Here is a 17434-nt window from a genome sequence, read left to right on the forward strand (position 1 = left end):
AAACCTTTTCCGATTCACAGCAAATTCAGTCATTCATGGAAAGACCTGGGCCCCCCTCTAATATAAATGAATAAGAAGAGGGTCCAATTCTGGGCCCCTGAAACCGGGACAACGGACCTCTTTGTCCCCCCGCTGACTCCCCTGAGAGTCAGCCCTAAAAGGAACATGTCTTGGGGTATGGAAGTGAAAGTGACACATCAAATTCCTAAATGTATTTGAGCTTTATTTATCAACAGAGAAAAAACAAATCTAACTGTAGGGCGAGGTTCTCATTTCAACACAGGGTTTTGCACCGTTTTGACCATGACCGATTTGTACCATTGCGGACAGCGCCTCCTAGCTGCCCTCCTCTGGACACAGCCTCCTGCCTGGCCCGTGATGCACGTTTAGGGCCCCCTAGTGGACACAGAGGGTCTATGCCTGTTAATGCCATTGAAAATATTCTCCTGTGCTTCTAATGGAAACCACTCCTCACTCTGGGCATGCAGTAACAATGGTAACTGTTTAAATTGTATATACTGTACACGTTTACCATAACAACCCATGTGAATGAGACACATGAGCTGTTGGAATAAAATCATGGTAATGTCAATCAGCCTGTTTACTGTTTATTTACCTCCATTCTACCAACCAGTTTATACAAAAACAAACAGAGGTGGAACCACAGACAGTGTAGCGGACTAAGTGAGTGTGACGTCACCCACAGCATTCATCTCTGGTCAAATGAAGCTCATCGAGGCTAGCAGTTATAGGGGCCAATTTGGAACCGAGTTCCACATTATGCATTCCAACCACAAGTATCATAGTAACCAATCTGGAGTGAGGCTGTTGAACGCCCCTTTCTAACCTGCCAGCGTTGGTTTAGCAGGGAGTGGGGGCTTAGCAATGCTGTCAATCAAACCTGTTGCTAACGCTAGCAGGACCGACCTAGGGAGAAGAAGGTGCCTGAATTGTCTGTTATTAATGTTCATATCTTCATTTACCCAGGATCATGTAGGTTAATACGAACATTTTAAGACCAAAATGACGAGTCTTGAGAGCAGCAGTTGCAGAGAGAGCGGACACAGTTAAGTGTAAAGTGAATTGGAGCCAGAGTTGATGGAGCCAGAGTCGATAGAGCCAGAAGCTAGCTATGTCCATTTATATATACAGTTTATGGTCACACGTGGGACACATTTAGATCAGTTTTGTCTTATTTTATTTTATTTTAAATGTGATATCCTGAATATTTTCTATATTAGGATTTTTTTTCTTTTTTTTTTTCACCTTTAGAATATATATTTTTATTCATATTATAAATACAATAATATTTCCATTTTGTAAGTTCATAAAATAGTTAAACATGCATTTTGCATGGTGTTAAAACATATAAATATAAAAATTCATGATTGATAAAAAGCTAAAAATACCCCATAATAAATATGTTATGATTTGATTTGGGTGTACATGATGATGAGGAAAGAGCAAAGAGAGCGCTCGAGAAGGGGGCTGGTCAAGATGGTGGCTTGAGCGGTAGCTCTTTTTCATCCGGCTGCACCAAAACTCACATTTTGCTATGGAAAAACGTTTTTAAATGCTACTCCTTTTCACTACTGATAAACTGCTGGAACAATTTCTGAAGTCCCAATGTTTTCTCGGTATAGAAAAGGATACTCTAAGAGAATAGCTACTGCTAAGGCCATGACTAAGGCTAGCAACAGCAACGCTACAGCCAGCGCGGAACACGACTACATTTTAAAGAACCAGCACACAAAAAAGCACTGCTTGCGATGCCTGGAGGTGAAGGAAATAGAGGCTGTGCTTGTGACCAAGATATTATTGGTGTTCTGTCAACTCTGATCAAGACCCGTTTTAACGACTTAGAAAACTGATCAGTGCAAATACACTTAGGACTGAGGGTCTTAAGAAATCGGTTGACTTCGCCTTTGATCAGATTAAAGACGTTGAACAAAGAGTTGATGTGATAAAAAATAACACTATCCTCCAGCTAAAAGAAACGACTTGTTGGATCTGAATGCTACTCTAGACGCTAGAATCTGAAACTTTACAGGGTACCAGAGACTGTGACCAAAGATGTTAAAAAAGAAACCATCTGAATCTGCCAAAGTGTTTTCCCTGACGGTAAACAAAAGCTCTCCAATGTGATTGACACTGTACACGGCTTAGGGAAACTAAAAGAGAACCAGAGCAGGAGGGATCATTCTGCAGTTCTCTTCCAGAGCCTATCGAGATGCTGTGTGGAAAGCTGCGAAAAATAATTCTTTCCTAAAAGAGCACCATCTTTACTTCACTGAGGATCTCTGCCTAGCGGACCATGAGAGAAGAGCAGCACTGTGGCCAGTGGTCCAGGCGGCCCGACAAGAGGGAAAGATCGCTTACTACGTTGTTCCTCGCACATACATCAATCGTAAAGAAGTCGCTCTCCCAGGGACCTGATTTTGTGAGGGTAATCTACACCCAGTATAAGCTCACTTTGTTTTCAAACTGTTTACAACGTGAAGATGACTGACCACTTGTTCCAGTATTTGTTTTGTTGTCCTAGATGCAAATGTTTTGTTCAATATTGTGACTTTGAGCTTATATCAAATGTTACTGGCAGCTAAAAGGTGATTTTGCACATATTGCACAAATGTGACAGTCAGGGACATTTTGTAGTCATAATGTTGGACTGTTATAATAACACTTTTATTATTATTATTATTATTATTATTATTATTATTATTATTATTAAGATTTATGATTACAATTCAAAACATGAAAATTCTGAACTCCTATCACGATAGAAAATTATTTAATTGATCTATTAAACCAGTACCCTAATGTAATAATAATAATAGGAGGAGATACTAAATAATCAATTAGATAGATGGCCACCATAGACCAATAGCACTTATAATCAATTACTTACATTTATGCAACGTTTCGGTCTTAAAGACTTTTGGAGAGAAAAACTGCAAACAGATTTTACATGGCTTAACAATAGTGGTTCCAGGCAGTCATGAATCGACTACTGGCTGGTGTCTGCTGTACCTCAAAGTAAATCCCAAAACAAGAAAACCTACTAGATTCTAAATAATTCTTTACTTAGACTGGAGAAGGTGCAACAAAAGACTTCTGAAACTGTCTCTTACTATTGTCGTGGAAATAAGACTCCTTTTGCAGGCTCTGGTGAATGTTGAAGCATAGACAAGAGTTTATTTCTTGCAAGAAATAGGTCTGACAGCATCTCCCCCTTATGTCAGACCCCGAATGCTGGAAGGTACCAAGTTTATATAGTTTGAGATGACCAGAGGACATACATTTCAAAGTAAGCATGTGACACTCCCATTGAGGGGTGGTCAGTCTAGCTCCTGGAGACATTCAGGAGCCGGTTCCCCTCAGGAGGTAACATTTGGAGTAGAGACAATACAAGGTGTGAAGTAGCATGTAGAGTAGAAACAATGCTAGATGTGGAACACTTCAGGGGAGGGAGTGTGGTACTTCTGCTGAGGTGTGGTCAGACCAGCTCCTGAAGACATTCATGAGCTGGGTCCCCTCAGGGGGTCACTAAGGAGGATTGAAAACCGACTGTATGGTCTGGTTGCATCTACTTTCACTTGCATTACAACACATCTTAACAAGTCTAGCCACCAAAAGGGAACAAAAGGGTTGACATGAGAAAAGTTTTTCTAACACTGTCTTTGACGACCAAACCAAATGAGTTTTAGTTACGAGACTATGTGATTTCTAAAAGGTAAAATAATGACACAATATTTGAATTTCCATTACACTATTTTAATAAAGCTAACACTGAAAATTGATATAATAAAAACTGGGAACTTTTCAAATATGAAACAGCAAAATACTTAAGAAAACATAGTTCTGTCCATCCATCCATCCATTTTCTTCCGCTTATCCGGGGCCGGGTCGCGGGGGCAGCAGTCTAAGCAGGGACTCCCAGACTTCCCTCACCCCGGACATGTCCTCCAGCTCCTCCGGTGGGACCCCAAGGCGTTCCCAGGCCAGCCGAGAGACATAGTCCCTCCAGCGTGTCCTGGGTCTTCCCCGGGGCCTCCTCCCGGTGGGACATGCCCAGAACACCTCCCTAGGGAGGCGTCCAGGAGGCATCCTGAGCAGATGCCCGAGCCACCTCAGCTGGTTCCTCTCAACGTGTAGGAGCAGCGGCTCTACTCCGAGCTCCTCCCGTGTGACCGAGCTCCTCACCCTATCCCTAAGGGTGCGCCCGGCCACTCTGCGGAGGAAGCCCATTTCAGCCGCTTGTATCCGCGATCTTGTCCTTTCGGTCATTACCCAAAGCTCATGACCATAGGTGAGGGTAGGAACGTAGAATTGACCGGTAAATCGAGAGCTTCGCCTTCCGGCTCAGCTCCTTCTTTACCACAACGGACCGATACAGCGACCGCATCACTGCAGACGCTGCACCGATCCGCCTGTCAATCTCACGCTCCATCCTTCCCTCACTCGTGAACAAGACCCCGAGATACTTGAACTCCTCCACTTGGGGCAGAGACTCACCACCCACCCGGAGAGAGCAAAACCACCTTTTTCCGGTCGAGAACCATGGCCTCGGATTTGGAGGAGCTGATTCTCATCCCAGCCGCTTCACACTCGGCTGCAAACCGCCCCAGTGCCTGCTGCAGGTCCTGGCTCGAAGAAGCCATCAGGACAACATCATCTGCAAACAGCAGAGATGAAATCCTGTGGTTCCCAAACCAGGCCCCCTCCGGCCCCTGGCTGCGCCTAGAAATTCTGTCCATAAATATAATGAACAGAACCGGTGACAAAGGGCAGCCCTGGCGGTGTCCAACATGCACTGGGAACAGGTCTGACTTACTGCCGGCAATGCGAACACAGCTCCTGCTCCGGTCATACAGGGACCGGACAGCCCTTAGCAAAGAGCCCCGGACCCCATACTCCCAGAGCACCCCCCAAAGGACACCACGAGGGACACGGTCGAATGCCTTCTCCAGATCCACAAAACACATGTGGACTGGTTGGGCATACTCCCATGAGCCCTCGAGGACCCGATGGAGAGTATAGAGCTGGTCCAGTGTTCCACGACCAGGACGAAAACCACACTGCTCCTCCTGAATCCGAGGTTTGACTATCGGTCGGATTCTCCTCTCCAGCACCCTGGAATAGACCTTACCGGGAAGGCTGAGGAGTGTGATTCCCCTGTAATTGGAACACACCCTCCGGTCCCCCTTCTTATACAGAGGGACCACCACCCCGGTCTGCCATTCCACAGGTACTGTCCCCGACCGCCACGCGATGTTGCAGAGACGTGTCAGCCAAGACAGTCCCACAACATCCAGAGACTTGAGGTACTCAGGACGGATCTCATCCACCCCCGGAGCCTTGCCACCGAGGAGCTTGCCAACCACCTCAGTGACTTCAGCCAGGGTGATGGACGAGTCCGCCCCTGGGTCCCCAGTTTCTGCTTCCTCCTCGGAAGACGTGACAGTGGGATTGAGGAGATCCTAAAAGTATTCCTTCCACCGCCCGACAACATCCCCAGTCGAGGTCAGCAGCTCTCCACCCGCACTGTAAACAGTGTTGGTGAAGCACTGCTTTCCCCTCCTGAGGCGTCGGACGGTTTGCCAGAATCTCTTTGAGGCCGTCCGATAGTCCTCCTCCATGGCCTCCCCGAACTCCTCCCAACCCCGAGTTTTTTGCCTCTGTGACTGCCCGAGCCGCGGCACGCTTGGCCTGCCGGTACTCATCAGCTGCCTCAGGAGTCCCACGAGCCAACAAGGCTCGATAGGACTCCTTCTTCAGCTTGACGGCATCCCTTACTTCCGGTGTCCACCACCGGGTTCGGGGATTGCCGCCGCGACAAGCACCACAGACCTTACGACCACAGCTACGAGCAGCCGCATCAACAATAGAGGTGGAGAACATGGCCCACTCGGAGTCCATGTCTCCAACCTCCCCCGGGATCAGGGAGAAGCTCTCCCGGAGGTGGGAGTTGAAGACCCCCCTGACAGAGGGCTTCCGCCAGACGTTCCCAGCAGACCCTCACAATACGCTTGGGCTGCCAGGTCTGTCCGGCTTCCTCCTCCGCCAGCGGATCCAACTCACCTCCAGGTGGTGATCAGTTGACAGCTCAGCCCCTCTCTTCACCCGAGTGTCCAAGACACGCGGTCGGAGGTCAGATGACACGACAACAAAGTCGATCATCGACCTCCGACCTAGAGTGTCCTGGTGCCATGTGCACCGATGGACACCCTTGTGCTCGAACATGGTGTTTGTTATGGACAAGCTGTGACTAGCACAGAAGTCCAATAACAAAACACCGCTCGGGTTCAGATCGGGGAGGCCGTTCCTCCCAATCACGCCCCTCCAAGTGTCACTGTCGTTACCCACATGGGCGTTGAAGTCCCCCAGGAGAACAACGGAGTCCCCGGTTGGTGCACTGTCTAGTACCCCTCCCAGGGACTCCAAGAAGGCCGGGTACTCTGCACTGCTGTTTGGCCCGTAGGCCGACACAACAGTGAGAGACCTGTCCCCGACCCGAAGGCGCAGGGACGCGACCCTCTCGTTCACCGGAGTGAACCCCAACACGCAGCGGCTGAGCTGTGGGGCAATGAGCAAGCCCACACCAGCTCGCCGCCGCTCCCAAAAATTGAAATTATATTGATTAATTTGTTTGATGCAGAGAAGAGAGAGCTTCCATTTTAAAATGCAACAGTCTTCTAAATGAACACAGATCTCTGCAATTGCATGTTTAAAACTGATGAACTGATCTTTAATAAATTGTCACGATTACTTTTTTCAAAGTGTAAATAAAACCATCATTTCCGGAGATCACGTGACTGCAGCAGGTAGTTGTCAACTGTGACGTCACATCCGTCTTTACAGCCTAGTCCCCGGCATTTTATATCCTGAATGACTGTTCAGCTGTAATTCTGACCGTGTGATTCACTACTGCTTTGACTGTTTTTCAAACACAAACACCAAACTGGTGCGCCATGCCTGGATCCTCGGACAGAGACCGTGGCAGAGACCGAGGGTGAGAGACCGGAGAGACAGACCGGGAGACCGAGAGGCTTAGAGAGCAGGCTAAAACAACTACATTTATAATGCAGTCTATTCCGTTTGCGTCTTAAAGAAAGCAAAATGGCTGCGCGCTTTGTTATTCTGTGCTTTTGGTTTATTCAGCACCTTTCTAACCGCGGACTGTTTAAAGACTCGAGTGACGCAGCAGAGCTTCAGGAGGATTTGATCAAAACAATGGCTTATGATACTGTCCCACTTTGACGTGCGTCTTTCACACTGTGCGCTATTCAATGACAGAGGCTCTAGGACCCTTTGAACCTTCTTTTAATTTTACATTAACTGTGTGATTGTGTTTCGCTACGTGCTGTAAAAGAAGGAATTATACTTGTAATCTCTTGTAGATATGGTGGAGGCCCTCCTCGGTTTGGTGGTGGCACAGGTGGAAACAGGGGGGGGACCCCCAATGGGAAAATTTGGCCTCCCCGGAGAAAGACTGCGGAAGAGGCACTGGGATCTGGATGAGCTGCCCAAATTCCAGAAGAACTTCTACCAGGAGCATCCAGATGTCACCTGCAGGCCATTAGTACGGATTTAATGTGTATAACTGTTGTGTGGTGTAAGTACTAGCCTTTTGTGTGATTACAGCAAGATGTTGAGCAGTACAGAAGAAGCAAAGAGGTTACAGTCAAAGGCAGAGACTGTCCAAAACCAATAATGAAATTCAATGAAGCTGCTTACCCAAGTGAGTAAAATCATGATTTATTTGGCAGCCTGGCCGACCTTTACTTTTTTAAATGTTTGCTCTTTTACACGTTTACTCTTTTACACCTTTACTCTTTTAAACATTTACTCTTTTAAACATTTACTCTTTTAAACATTTACCCTTTTAAACCTTATATTAAAAAAAACAAAAAAAACAGACAGAAGGCAGCCTTCATACCACAATCCAACATTTTTAATGACATTTATTTGAGCCGACTGGACTGGCAACTTGTACATTGGTATCAGTGATATGTGTTTTTAAAAAATGTAAATTTAAACTTCACAGGTTATGTCATGGACATAATTGTCAAACAAAACTGGACTGAACCAACTCCCATTCAGTCTCAGGGTTGGCCTGTTGCCCTCAGTGGCAAAGACATGGTTGGGATCGCACAAACAGGGTCTGGGAAAACACTAGCAGTGAGTATTTTTGAAGCTTCAGCTTCACCCATTATTCTGTAGATATTATTATGTAGATATCATTATGTAAATATTACGGTGACCAGCCGGTACTGCTTAATCCCTCAGTATCTTCTCCCAGCGATTGTGCACATCCAACATCAGCCGTTTTCTGGAGCATGGTGATGGGCCCAATAGTAAGATAATTATTATATTCATAGATATTATATTTGTTACATGTGTGGATGCTTTTTCCTTATACTTACCTAAAAATTACGACATGGCATCCGTTAACCTTCCTGATTGTAAACTGAGGTAAATGTGTTTCATTGATTCCTGCGTTTCATTTCCTCCTTTAGTGTTTAGTGCTGGCCCCCACTCGTGAACTGGCTCAGCAGGTGCAGCAGGTGGCAGCAGAGTATGGCCAACCGTCCCGTCTCAGGAGTACATGTATCTATGGAGGAGCACCAAAAGGGCCTCAAATTAGAGACCTGGAGAGAGGTGGGTGTTTTATAAAATACTGAACCTAATGAATGCATTTGAATATGCTTATGTGTTCCAGGTGTAGAGATTTGCATTGCCACTCCAGGGAGGCTTATAGACTTTCTGGAGTGTGGCAAAACCAACCTTCTCCGCTGCACATATCTGGTGCTGGATGAAGCTGACCGCATGCTTGATATGGGATTTGAGCCTCAGATTCGTAAGATTGTGGAGCAGATCAGAGTGAGAATATTGTTTCGTGATTAGTACGTAGTCGTGTAGATTGGTGCATGTATACAGTACTTGTGTCTCCTATTGTAGCCTGACCGGCAGACGCTGATGTGGAGTGCCACGTGGCCAAAAGAAGTCCGACAGCTTGCTGAGGATTTTCTTAAAGATTATGTGCAGATCAACATAGGAGCTCTGCAGCTCAGTGCCAATCACAATATTCTTCAAATTGTGGATGTGTGCAACGACTTGGAGAAGGAGGACAAGTGAGTTCGACTCTTAATACTTGATAAAAAAAAACACAGTAAGAGCTGATGTCTCTGTGTCGTCTCAGACTGATTCGGTTACTCGAGGAGATCATGAGTGAAAAGGAGAACAAGACTATTATTTTTGTGGAGACCAAACGACGATGTGATGAGCTCACAAGGCAGATGAGAAGAGATGGGTGAGGACTTGTGCTCTGGACATTTGCCTGGACGTCTGCTCTGGACATCTGCTCCTCCCCATTACCTAACTTTGAATCTGCTTCTTCTTTAAGATGGCCGGCAATGGGGATTCATGGAGACAAAAGTCAGCAGGAACGAGATTGGGTCCTTAATGGTAAGATTTATATTTGTTATTTTTGTTTCAGAATGAGACAAAAAGGCATGTATAATGGTATTTTCCTTACACTGTTTTCACTGTTTTGCTCTGAACAGCTGGTTTGTAAAACATTTAAATATTTAAATAATAATCATTTTTAACTTTTTAAGTGAAACATATTCATAGTGTATTTTGCCACAGCACATGATGTAAATGCTACACCAGAGATGGAAGAAAACTTTGAAAATAGATGTTGTATTTTCTAATTTATTTGGTTACAGAGTACCCTGTTCTGAATACGTTTTACTTTTACATATTATAGAGTATAAACGTATATATTATAGAGTAAAAACGTGATATCTAAACAAATTAATGTAGAACAAACAGAGCAACAAAAATAAATCTAAGTCAGATTAGAGACAAAATCACACATACTGTAAGAGCTGTTTTCTGTTTTTCTAAACACAGTTCAAAGCCAAATGTATTATTAATTAATTAATTTATTTATTATCCCCACGTATCCCTTTGATTTTAGAAAGTACCTGTAGTCTGACTACTGCCAAATGAAAAAGTAACTGCACCAGATTAGTTACTCAGTTTGAGTATTTTCAGTACGTGTGTTCACCCTGATGCCTTTAACTGAAGAGATGTGTGATCTGTTTTCAGAGTTCAGATATGGAAAAGCGCCAATCCTCATTGCTACTGATGTGGCTTCTCGAGGCTTAGGTCAGTAAAACACCAGCTCTGAACATTTATCTATGTTACTCTACCTCTAAAGAAAGTGTTTGTGCTTTCTTTAACTTATCGATGCATTTTCTGAGTTTTTCTCACCTTAAGGTGGAGTCTTTGTGGCAGGCGCTAGGCATGACAGTCCCAGGCCTCCAGAGGGGAAAGGAGGACATATTGGAAGTGCTCAGCTGGCATGCCACCCAGTGGGCCTAGAGAGGTGAACGCTCTGTGTGCCAGTGATCACCAAAAGGCTGTGTGGCTAAGCCTTGTCTCTGACTAAATATACACACATCTGTTCTCTGTCCGTGGATTTCACCCTACAAATGCCATCCAGCTGTTTCCAACTCAAACTTAAAATGCTGATCTGCTCGGTCCTGTTTGTTTTGCCTTGCATGCTCTTAGAGAGTGTTGTACTGAGAGTTACAGTTTGAGATTTGGAACATTCTCTATTGGAGTTTTCATTCCAGCATGAGTGCTGGTGATCTTAAGGCGGCAGTTGTTTGTTGTCAAAGTGCTGGATTTGTGAGGTGGAGAGCAGTCTGGAAATTTAGAGACCTGGCACATATGCGTTAGTGGGAAACAGGAGAGAGTCAGAGAGTAAAAACTAAAGTTCCTCCCTCGCCTGTGTTTTTTAGTCATGTCGAGACCTGCCAATGACATTTTCTCAAGTGAATACTGGCTTCTTCGAAAATCTTACCTTGATGAGAATAACGGGGGCAAGATATTATATTTGATTCACTCAGACATTTCTCAAAACTCAGTGCCTTTTCGAACGGCCCCTGGGCCATTTCGAACGGCCCCTGGGCCTTTTCGAACGGCTCCTGTCGATAATCTTGGTGTATTATGTGTTGGCAAGACGCGCAGTGTGGCCCAGATTGTTCCGCTCTCTTCGGAAGTGTACTGGGAAAATCAGACCTGGAAAAACAGGTGCGACACAAAGATAACATATTGGAGCTTAAGCTTTACTATCTTTATAATACTAGTGCTTTTTGTGGCCCAACTGCAAAGAAGCCCCTGGATGTCACTTGATAATTTGTGGGGGATTTTGCTGCAATGGGAATGGACTAGTGATTGCATACTCCGTAATGGTAAGACCTGAATCTATATTCTCCCTTTGTAACAAGAGCTAGGCCTGTTGCGATAACTCATTCTGAAGCTCGATATATTGCTATAGAGAAGTATTGCGATATATATAGAAACCACTTTATGCTGCTGATTAAGAAATAAAGCAGAATAATCCCAGCGTACCCTTTTTAACTAGGTTCATTAAAACGCAGCAGAATGTACCAGTAATTAGTCATGAAAGGGACTTCTTCGCCCGTCTTTCTTCTGTCAAGCACTTTGAGTTACTTTGTGTACAAATAAACTTGCCTTGTGTTGCTTGTACAGCTCAACTCTTCTCACGTTGCAACAAAAATACCCCAATATCTCTCCACTTTTGAAAAGACAAAGTACACACAGTACATGTTGAGCCCCAAAATCCGCTGTTCCATCTTTTCATGTATAGAACGTTCTGTTGATGTAGTGATTACCGTGACAGGCCTAACAAGAGGGAGCAGCTGTATCATAGCATTTTTATTATGGTACACAATTGGAGTGTGCATCGTTTCTCTCTTCCCATGAAGTGAATGTGTCCTGTTTTAACGCATTTGTTTTGCAGCATTGGTGCTCATGCCTTCCTCTGGTCCTGACAGTTGCTAACTTCTTCTTCTTTGGTCTGGCTGTTGTGGTGTGCAAACTTTTGTGTGGCCATGTTCTTGTTTTGCCACACTGCAACACTTTCACAGATGTGGAGGATGTGAAATTTGTCATCAACTATGACTACCCCAACTCCTCTGAAGACTATATCCACCGCATTGGGCGCACGGCCCGCAGTCAAAGGACGGGCACAGCCTACACGTTCTTCACCCCCAACAACATGAAACAAGCCAGTGACCTCATTTCTGTTCTCCGGGAAGCTAACCAGGCTATCAATCCCAAACTGATTCAGATGGCAGAAGACAGAGGAGGTGCAAACATTTTTAATTATTTCATTTATTTCATGTATCTTTATTTCTACAGGAGTTAAAATATAGAAAAATGCAAACAAAAATAAACATACTGAATAAGACAGGTCCATTAAAAACAGGAGCAGGTGTGATTATAAATGTTTATCTCCAGATTATTAAAATGCATTAGTGGTTTGACATGTCCTTCAAAGCTTTTTTACCCATTTCAGTTTGACCAGTTTTTAGATGGAAACAATCATGAGATCTTTGATTAAATGTTCATCAAGCAGTCTTTTATAAATACATTTTATACAGTGGTGTATAAAGTACTCAGTTTTGTTACTCAGAGTAAAAAGTTTCTCAAGTAAAAATTTTCCATGAAAAAAGTCTTTAGAAAAAGTATTTAAGTGCCCGTTTTACTTTTTACTCTTAAATTACATTTTAATGTTATTTCACAGAAGTGTTGTTCATTTGTTAAAGTGTAAATGTAGCGATCGAAAATAATATACAGTATATTTTGGCCAACAGTTATCATATAAATCAAATTCTGAATTTTGTGTATTTATTTTTGCTCAAAGCTGAAATTTTAACTTCCATGAACATGGTAAAAAATAACCCCTCAAGTCATATGAAAAGTACTTTTTACTTGTCACTCCTGTTTAAAAATGTACTGGAGTAGCAAGTACAGATTCTGCTCTCAAATGTACTAAAGTAAAAATAAAAAATACACACTGTCAAATGTACTTAAGTAGAATTTTGGGGGCATCTGCGCTTTACTTGAGTAGAGTACTTTACTACTTTTACTTTGCTACCTTCCACCACTGAGTTTACAGTGTTATTCTCTTCTGATGGGTTTAAATCAGCTGTTAGGAAAAGGCTGAGTGAAAGAGTGAGTCTAAAGGTTTAAAGTAGAGTCTGAAGTCTGTGTGGATTATATCTACATAATCCAGGACAGAGAAAGGATGCTTGAAAGGTCATCCTGTTTGATGCATTTTAAGTGACTCATTGTTCTGTGTCTTTGTGTTTGTTTGTTTTTTTACAGGTCGAGGAAGAGGGGGTAGAGGCTATAAGGATGACCGTCGGGATAGGTATTCTGGGGGCGGGAGAAACTATGGGGGAAATAATTACAGAGACGGTGATAGAGGGTTTGGTAATGGGTCGAAGAGTGCCTTTGGTGGTAACAAGGCTCAAAATGGTGGAAACTTCGGGGGAAACGGTGGCAACTCTGGTAGTTTTGGAAACAGCAACTACAGTCACAGTAACGGACACAGTAATTTCAGGGCGCCGCCAAACCAACTGGGCCCCTTCGGTAACCAAAACTTCCAGGGGCCTCCGCAGTTTGGAGCCATGCAGAGGCCTTCTCAAAACGGCATGAGCCATCCGCCGTTCCTGTTCTCCACCCAAGCACCACAGCCGCCACCACCAATGGCGCCCTACCCCATGCAACCGCCGTTTCCACAGTAAAAATATATGTACGTTAAGGAACCGATATTCTTCTTTTCTCCTAAATTTTTACAGTATATTATCGTTTGTGACATTTAACTATTGTTTGCTACAGCTGGGTTGGTATTATTTGGTAAAACCAGCTCATTTAAATCAGACCTATTGTGCTTGTGTCTCTATAGTTATAGTCTATGACACAGTAATAATTTGCACATTTTAAATTACAATATTAATCCAAAGTGACTTAATAGAAGAAACAAATCCGCTGACTTCCGCGTTAGAAAACCGTATTAGGAGCTAACGTCGGCGTAAACATTATCACAACAAAGCGCCGCATGCTGTCGGCGGACGAATAGCTACACATCACACTAGTGAGCGGATTTTTATTTTACATTTGTATTAAAATGACTATGTGATGCTTCCGAACCCTACAAGAATCACCAATTAAGAAAATAAAACTGGAGAAGGAAGTGCGTACGTCACAGTGGGCGTGCACGTCACACCGGTGAAGGTGAAAACTGGGGTAGATCAACAAAATGGCTTCTTGACAATTATTAAAGATTACTCAAACATGAATCACTCCAAATACAACTTCGGGTGAGTAAATGAAATGAGGACTAACATGAGGCTATAACATGGTTAAAAGCTCTGAAAAGTCCAATTTGCAGAATAGGTCTGCTTTAACGGTGCCCCTCGTGGATCTATACTACTGCACTTTTGTGACAGTTTTGTGTTGCATTCCTCAGTTATTTATTTTTACTTGGTAATGCAGTGTTCTAATATGTGGTATGTTTAATGCTGTTTAAACTATAAAAGGTGCAAGTTGCCCTTTTAAATAAATAATGTACATAATCTGTGGGTTTTATTTCATTATGAGTATGTGTACAAAACTGAGTGACCTGCATAACATAGATCTCAAATTGTATTACGAGAACAGCACTGAAGAAGCAAAATACACATACAAGACATATAAAAACAAGCTGGTAAACATAATTAGATTGAATGAAAAGTATTATTACCAAACATTATTAGAACAGCAAAGAAATAATATTCAAGGGACTTAGGAAAATATTAAATAGTATAATTAAAGAAGGAAAGAAAAGACACATTCCCAGATGTTTTTGTAAATGGCAAATGCATTTTTTTTTACTTCTTTATAAATGTTGGACCTACATTAGCAAACTGAATAACGGAATCAACAGTCACATGGATTAGCTGTAAAATATATACACCAAATTCATTATAAGTGGTACAGATGAAAATTAAATAAATGGAATTGTTAATACATTTAAAAACATAAGGTTGTTTTAATTGTTTTGATACTGATATGGTATTGGTAAAGAACATCATTAACTGCATTGCCACATAGTTTACATATATCCACAATCAATCGTTTTTAACAGGCACTTTTCCAAACAAACTGAAAATAGCCAAAGTAATTCCCATTTTCAAAAGTGGTGATAGACACAAGTTTACCAACTATAGACCTATATCTTTTCTGACACAATTTTCCAAAATTTTAGAAAACATTTTTGTATCAAGATTGGATGAATTTATTGATAAGTACAGTTCACTAAATGATAATCTATATGGCTTTAGGCCAAAAAGGTCTACTTCAATGGCCATTATGGAGCTTGTGGAGAAGATATCTACAGCAACAGACAATAAAAAATACACTGTAGGTATATGTATAGCTCTTAGCAAAGCCTTGGTACCATTGACCATACACTACTTAAAAAAAAAAAAAAGGAAAAATATGTCGTCAGAGGAATTGCTTGGGTTTGGGTTGAGACCAAGAGCTGGAAAACTCTTTTGAATAGACCTCAGTATGTGCATATGAATGATATGAATTCTGCTGAGAAAAAAAAAGATTACGCAGGGTGTTCTGCAGGGCTCTATTTTATAACCCAAATTATTTATTATGTACATAAATGATGTCTGTGAGCCAATATACAATCTGAGCTCTAATTTGTAAGCTGATGACACCAGCCTCTATTGCACGGGAAAGAATCTGCCAAATGTTATACATACAGTAGAAAATGACCTTACAAAATAAAACAGTGGTTTGATATTAATAAACTTTCAATGACTCTAAATAAAACTAAATATATTATCTTTGGGAATAGAAAAATTGACTGTCTATCCATCCATCCATCCATCCATTTTCTTCCGCTTATCCGGGGCCGGGTCGCGGGGGCAGCAGTCTAAGCAGGGACTCCCAAACTTCCCTCACCCCAGACACATCCTCCAGCTCCTCCGGTGGGATCCCAAGGTGTTCCCAGGCCAGCCGAGAGACATCCCTCCAGCGTGTCCTGGGTCTTCCCCGGGGCCTCTTCCCAGTGGGACATGCCCAGAACACCTCCCTAGGGAGGCGTCCAGGAGGCATCCTGAGCAGATGCCCGAGCCACCTCAGCTGGCTCCTCTCAACGTGTAGGAGCAGCGGCTCTACTCCGAGCTCCTCCCGTGTGACTGAGCTCCTCACCCTATCCCTAAGGGTGCGCCCGGCCACTCTGCGGAGGAAACCCATTTCAGCCGCTTGTATCCGCGATCTTGTCCTTTCGGTCATTACCCGGAGCTCATGACCATAGGTGAGGGTAGGAATGTAGATTGACCGGTAAATCAAGAGCTTCGCCTTCCGGCTCAGCTCCTTCTTCACCACAACGGACCGATACAGTGACCGCATCACTGCAGATGCTGCACCGATCCGCCTGTCAAATCTCCCGCTCCATCCTTCCCTCACTCGTGAACAAGACCCCGAGATACTTGAACTCCTCCACTGGGGGCAGAGACTCACCACCCACCCGGAGAGGGCAAACCACCTTTTTCCGGTCGAGAACCATGGCATCGGATTTGGTGGAGCTGATTCTCATTCCAGCCACTTAACACTCGGCTGCAAACTGCCCCAGTGCCTGCTGCAGGTCCTGGCTCGATGAAGCCATCAGGACATCATCATCCGCAAACAGCAGAGATGAAATCCTGTGGTTCCCGAACCAGACCCCCTCCGGCCCCTGGCTGCACCTAGAAATTCTGTCCATACATATAATGAACAGAACCGGTGACAAAGGGCAGCCCTGGCGGAGTCCAACATGCACCGGGAACAGGTCTGACTTACTGCCGGCAATGCGAACACAGCTCCTGCTCCAGTCATACAGGGACCGGACAGCCCTTAGCAAAGGGCCCCGGACCACATACTCCCAGAGCACCCCCCAAAGGACACCACGAGGGACACGGTCGAATGCCTTCTCCAGATCCACAAAACACATGTGGACTGGTTGGGCATACTCCCATGAACCCTCGAGGACCCGATGGAGAGTATAGAGCTGGTCCAGTGTTCCACGACCAGGACGAAAACCACACTGCTCCTCCTGAATCCGAGGTTCGACTATCGGTTGGATTCTCCTCTCCAGTACCCTGGAGTAGACCTTACCAGGAAGGCTGAGGAGTGTGATTCCCCTGTAATTGGAACACACCCTCCGGTCCCCCTTCTTATACAGAGGGACCACCACCCCGGTCTGCCATTCCAGTGGTACTGTCCCCGACCGCCACGCGATGTTGCAGAGACGTGTCAGCCAAGACAGTCCCACAACATCCAGAGACTCGAGGTACTCGAGACGGATCTCGTCCACCCCCGGAGCCTTGCCACCGAGGAGCTTGCTGACCACCTCGGTGAGTTCAGCCAGGGTGATGGATATCTAGTCAGTAACGCTCAACCTCCCGCACAAGCTCCGGCTCCTTCTCCCCCAAAGCGAGGTTACATTCCATGTCCCCAGAGCCAGTCTCCATGTCCAGAGATCCGGTCGTCGAGGCCCCCGCCTTCGACTGCT

The 17434-nt window shown here is 44.2% G+C and overlaps 1 protein-coding gene across 1 annotated transcript; it reads left to right on the forward strand.

Annotated features, from left to right (window-relative positions):
* The first annotated feature begins 6956 nt into the window (after nucleotides 1-6956).
* On the forward strand, nucleotides 6957-14464 carry LOC117380666 (probable ATP-dependent RNA helicase DDX5). Its single transcript, XM_055224531.1, is given in 15 exon segments — nucleotides 6957-7012; nucleotides 7401-7431; nucleotides 7433-7582; nucleotides 7645-7741; nucleotides 8048-8181; nucleotides 8290-8328; nucleotides 8331-8357; nucleotides 8520-8661; nucleotides 8723-8883; nucleotides 8962-9134; nucleotides 9203-9313; nucleotides 9407-9468; nucleotides 10117-10176; nucleotides 11967-12188; nucleotides 13210-14464. Coding segments are annotated over 15 exon segments (1872 nt in total). The 5' UTR covers nucleotides 6957-6971; the 3' UTR covers nucleotides 13632-14464.
* Nucleotides 14465-17434: the final 2970 nt, after the last annotated feature.

This window comes from Periophthalmus magnuspinnatus, chromosome 1, assembly GCF_009829125.3.
Source record: "Periophthalmus magnuspinnatus isolate fPerMag1 chromosome 1, fPerMag1.2.pri, whole genome shotgun sequence".
NCBI classification, from domain to species: domain Eukaryota; kingdom Metazoa; phylum Chordata; class Actinopteri; order Gobiiformes; family Gobiidae; genus Periophthalmus; species Periophthalmus magnuspinnatus.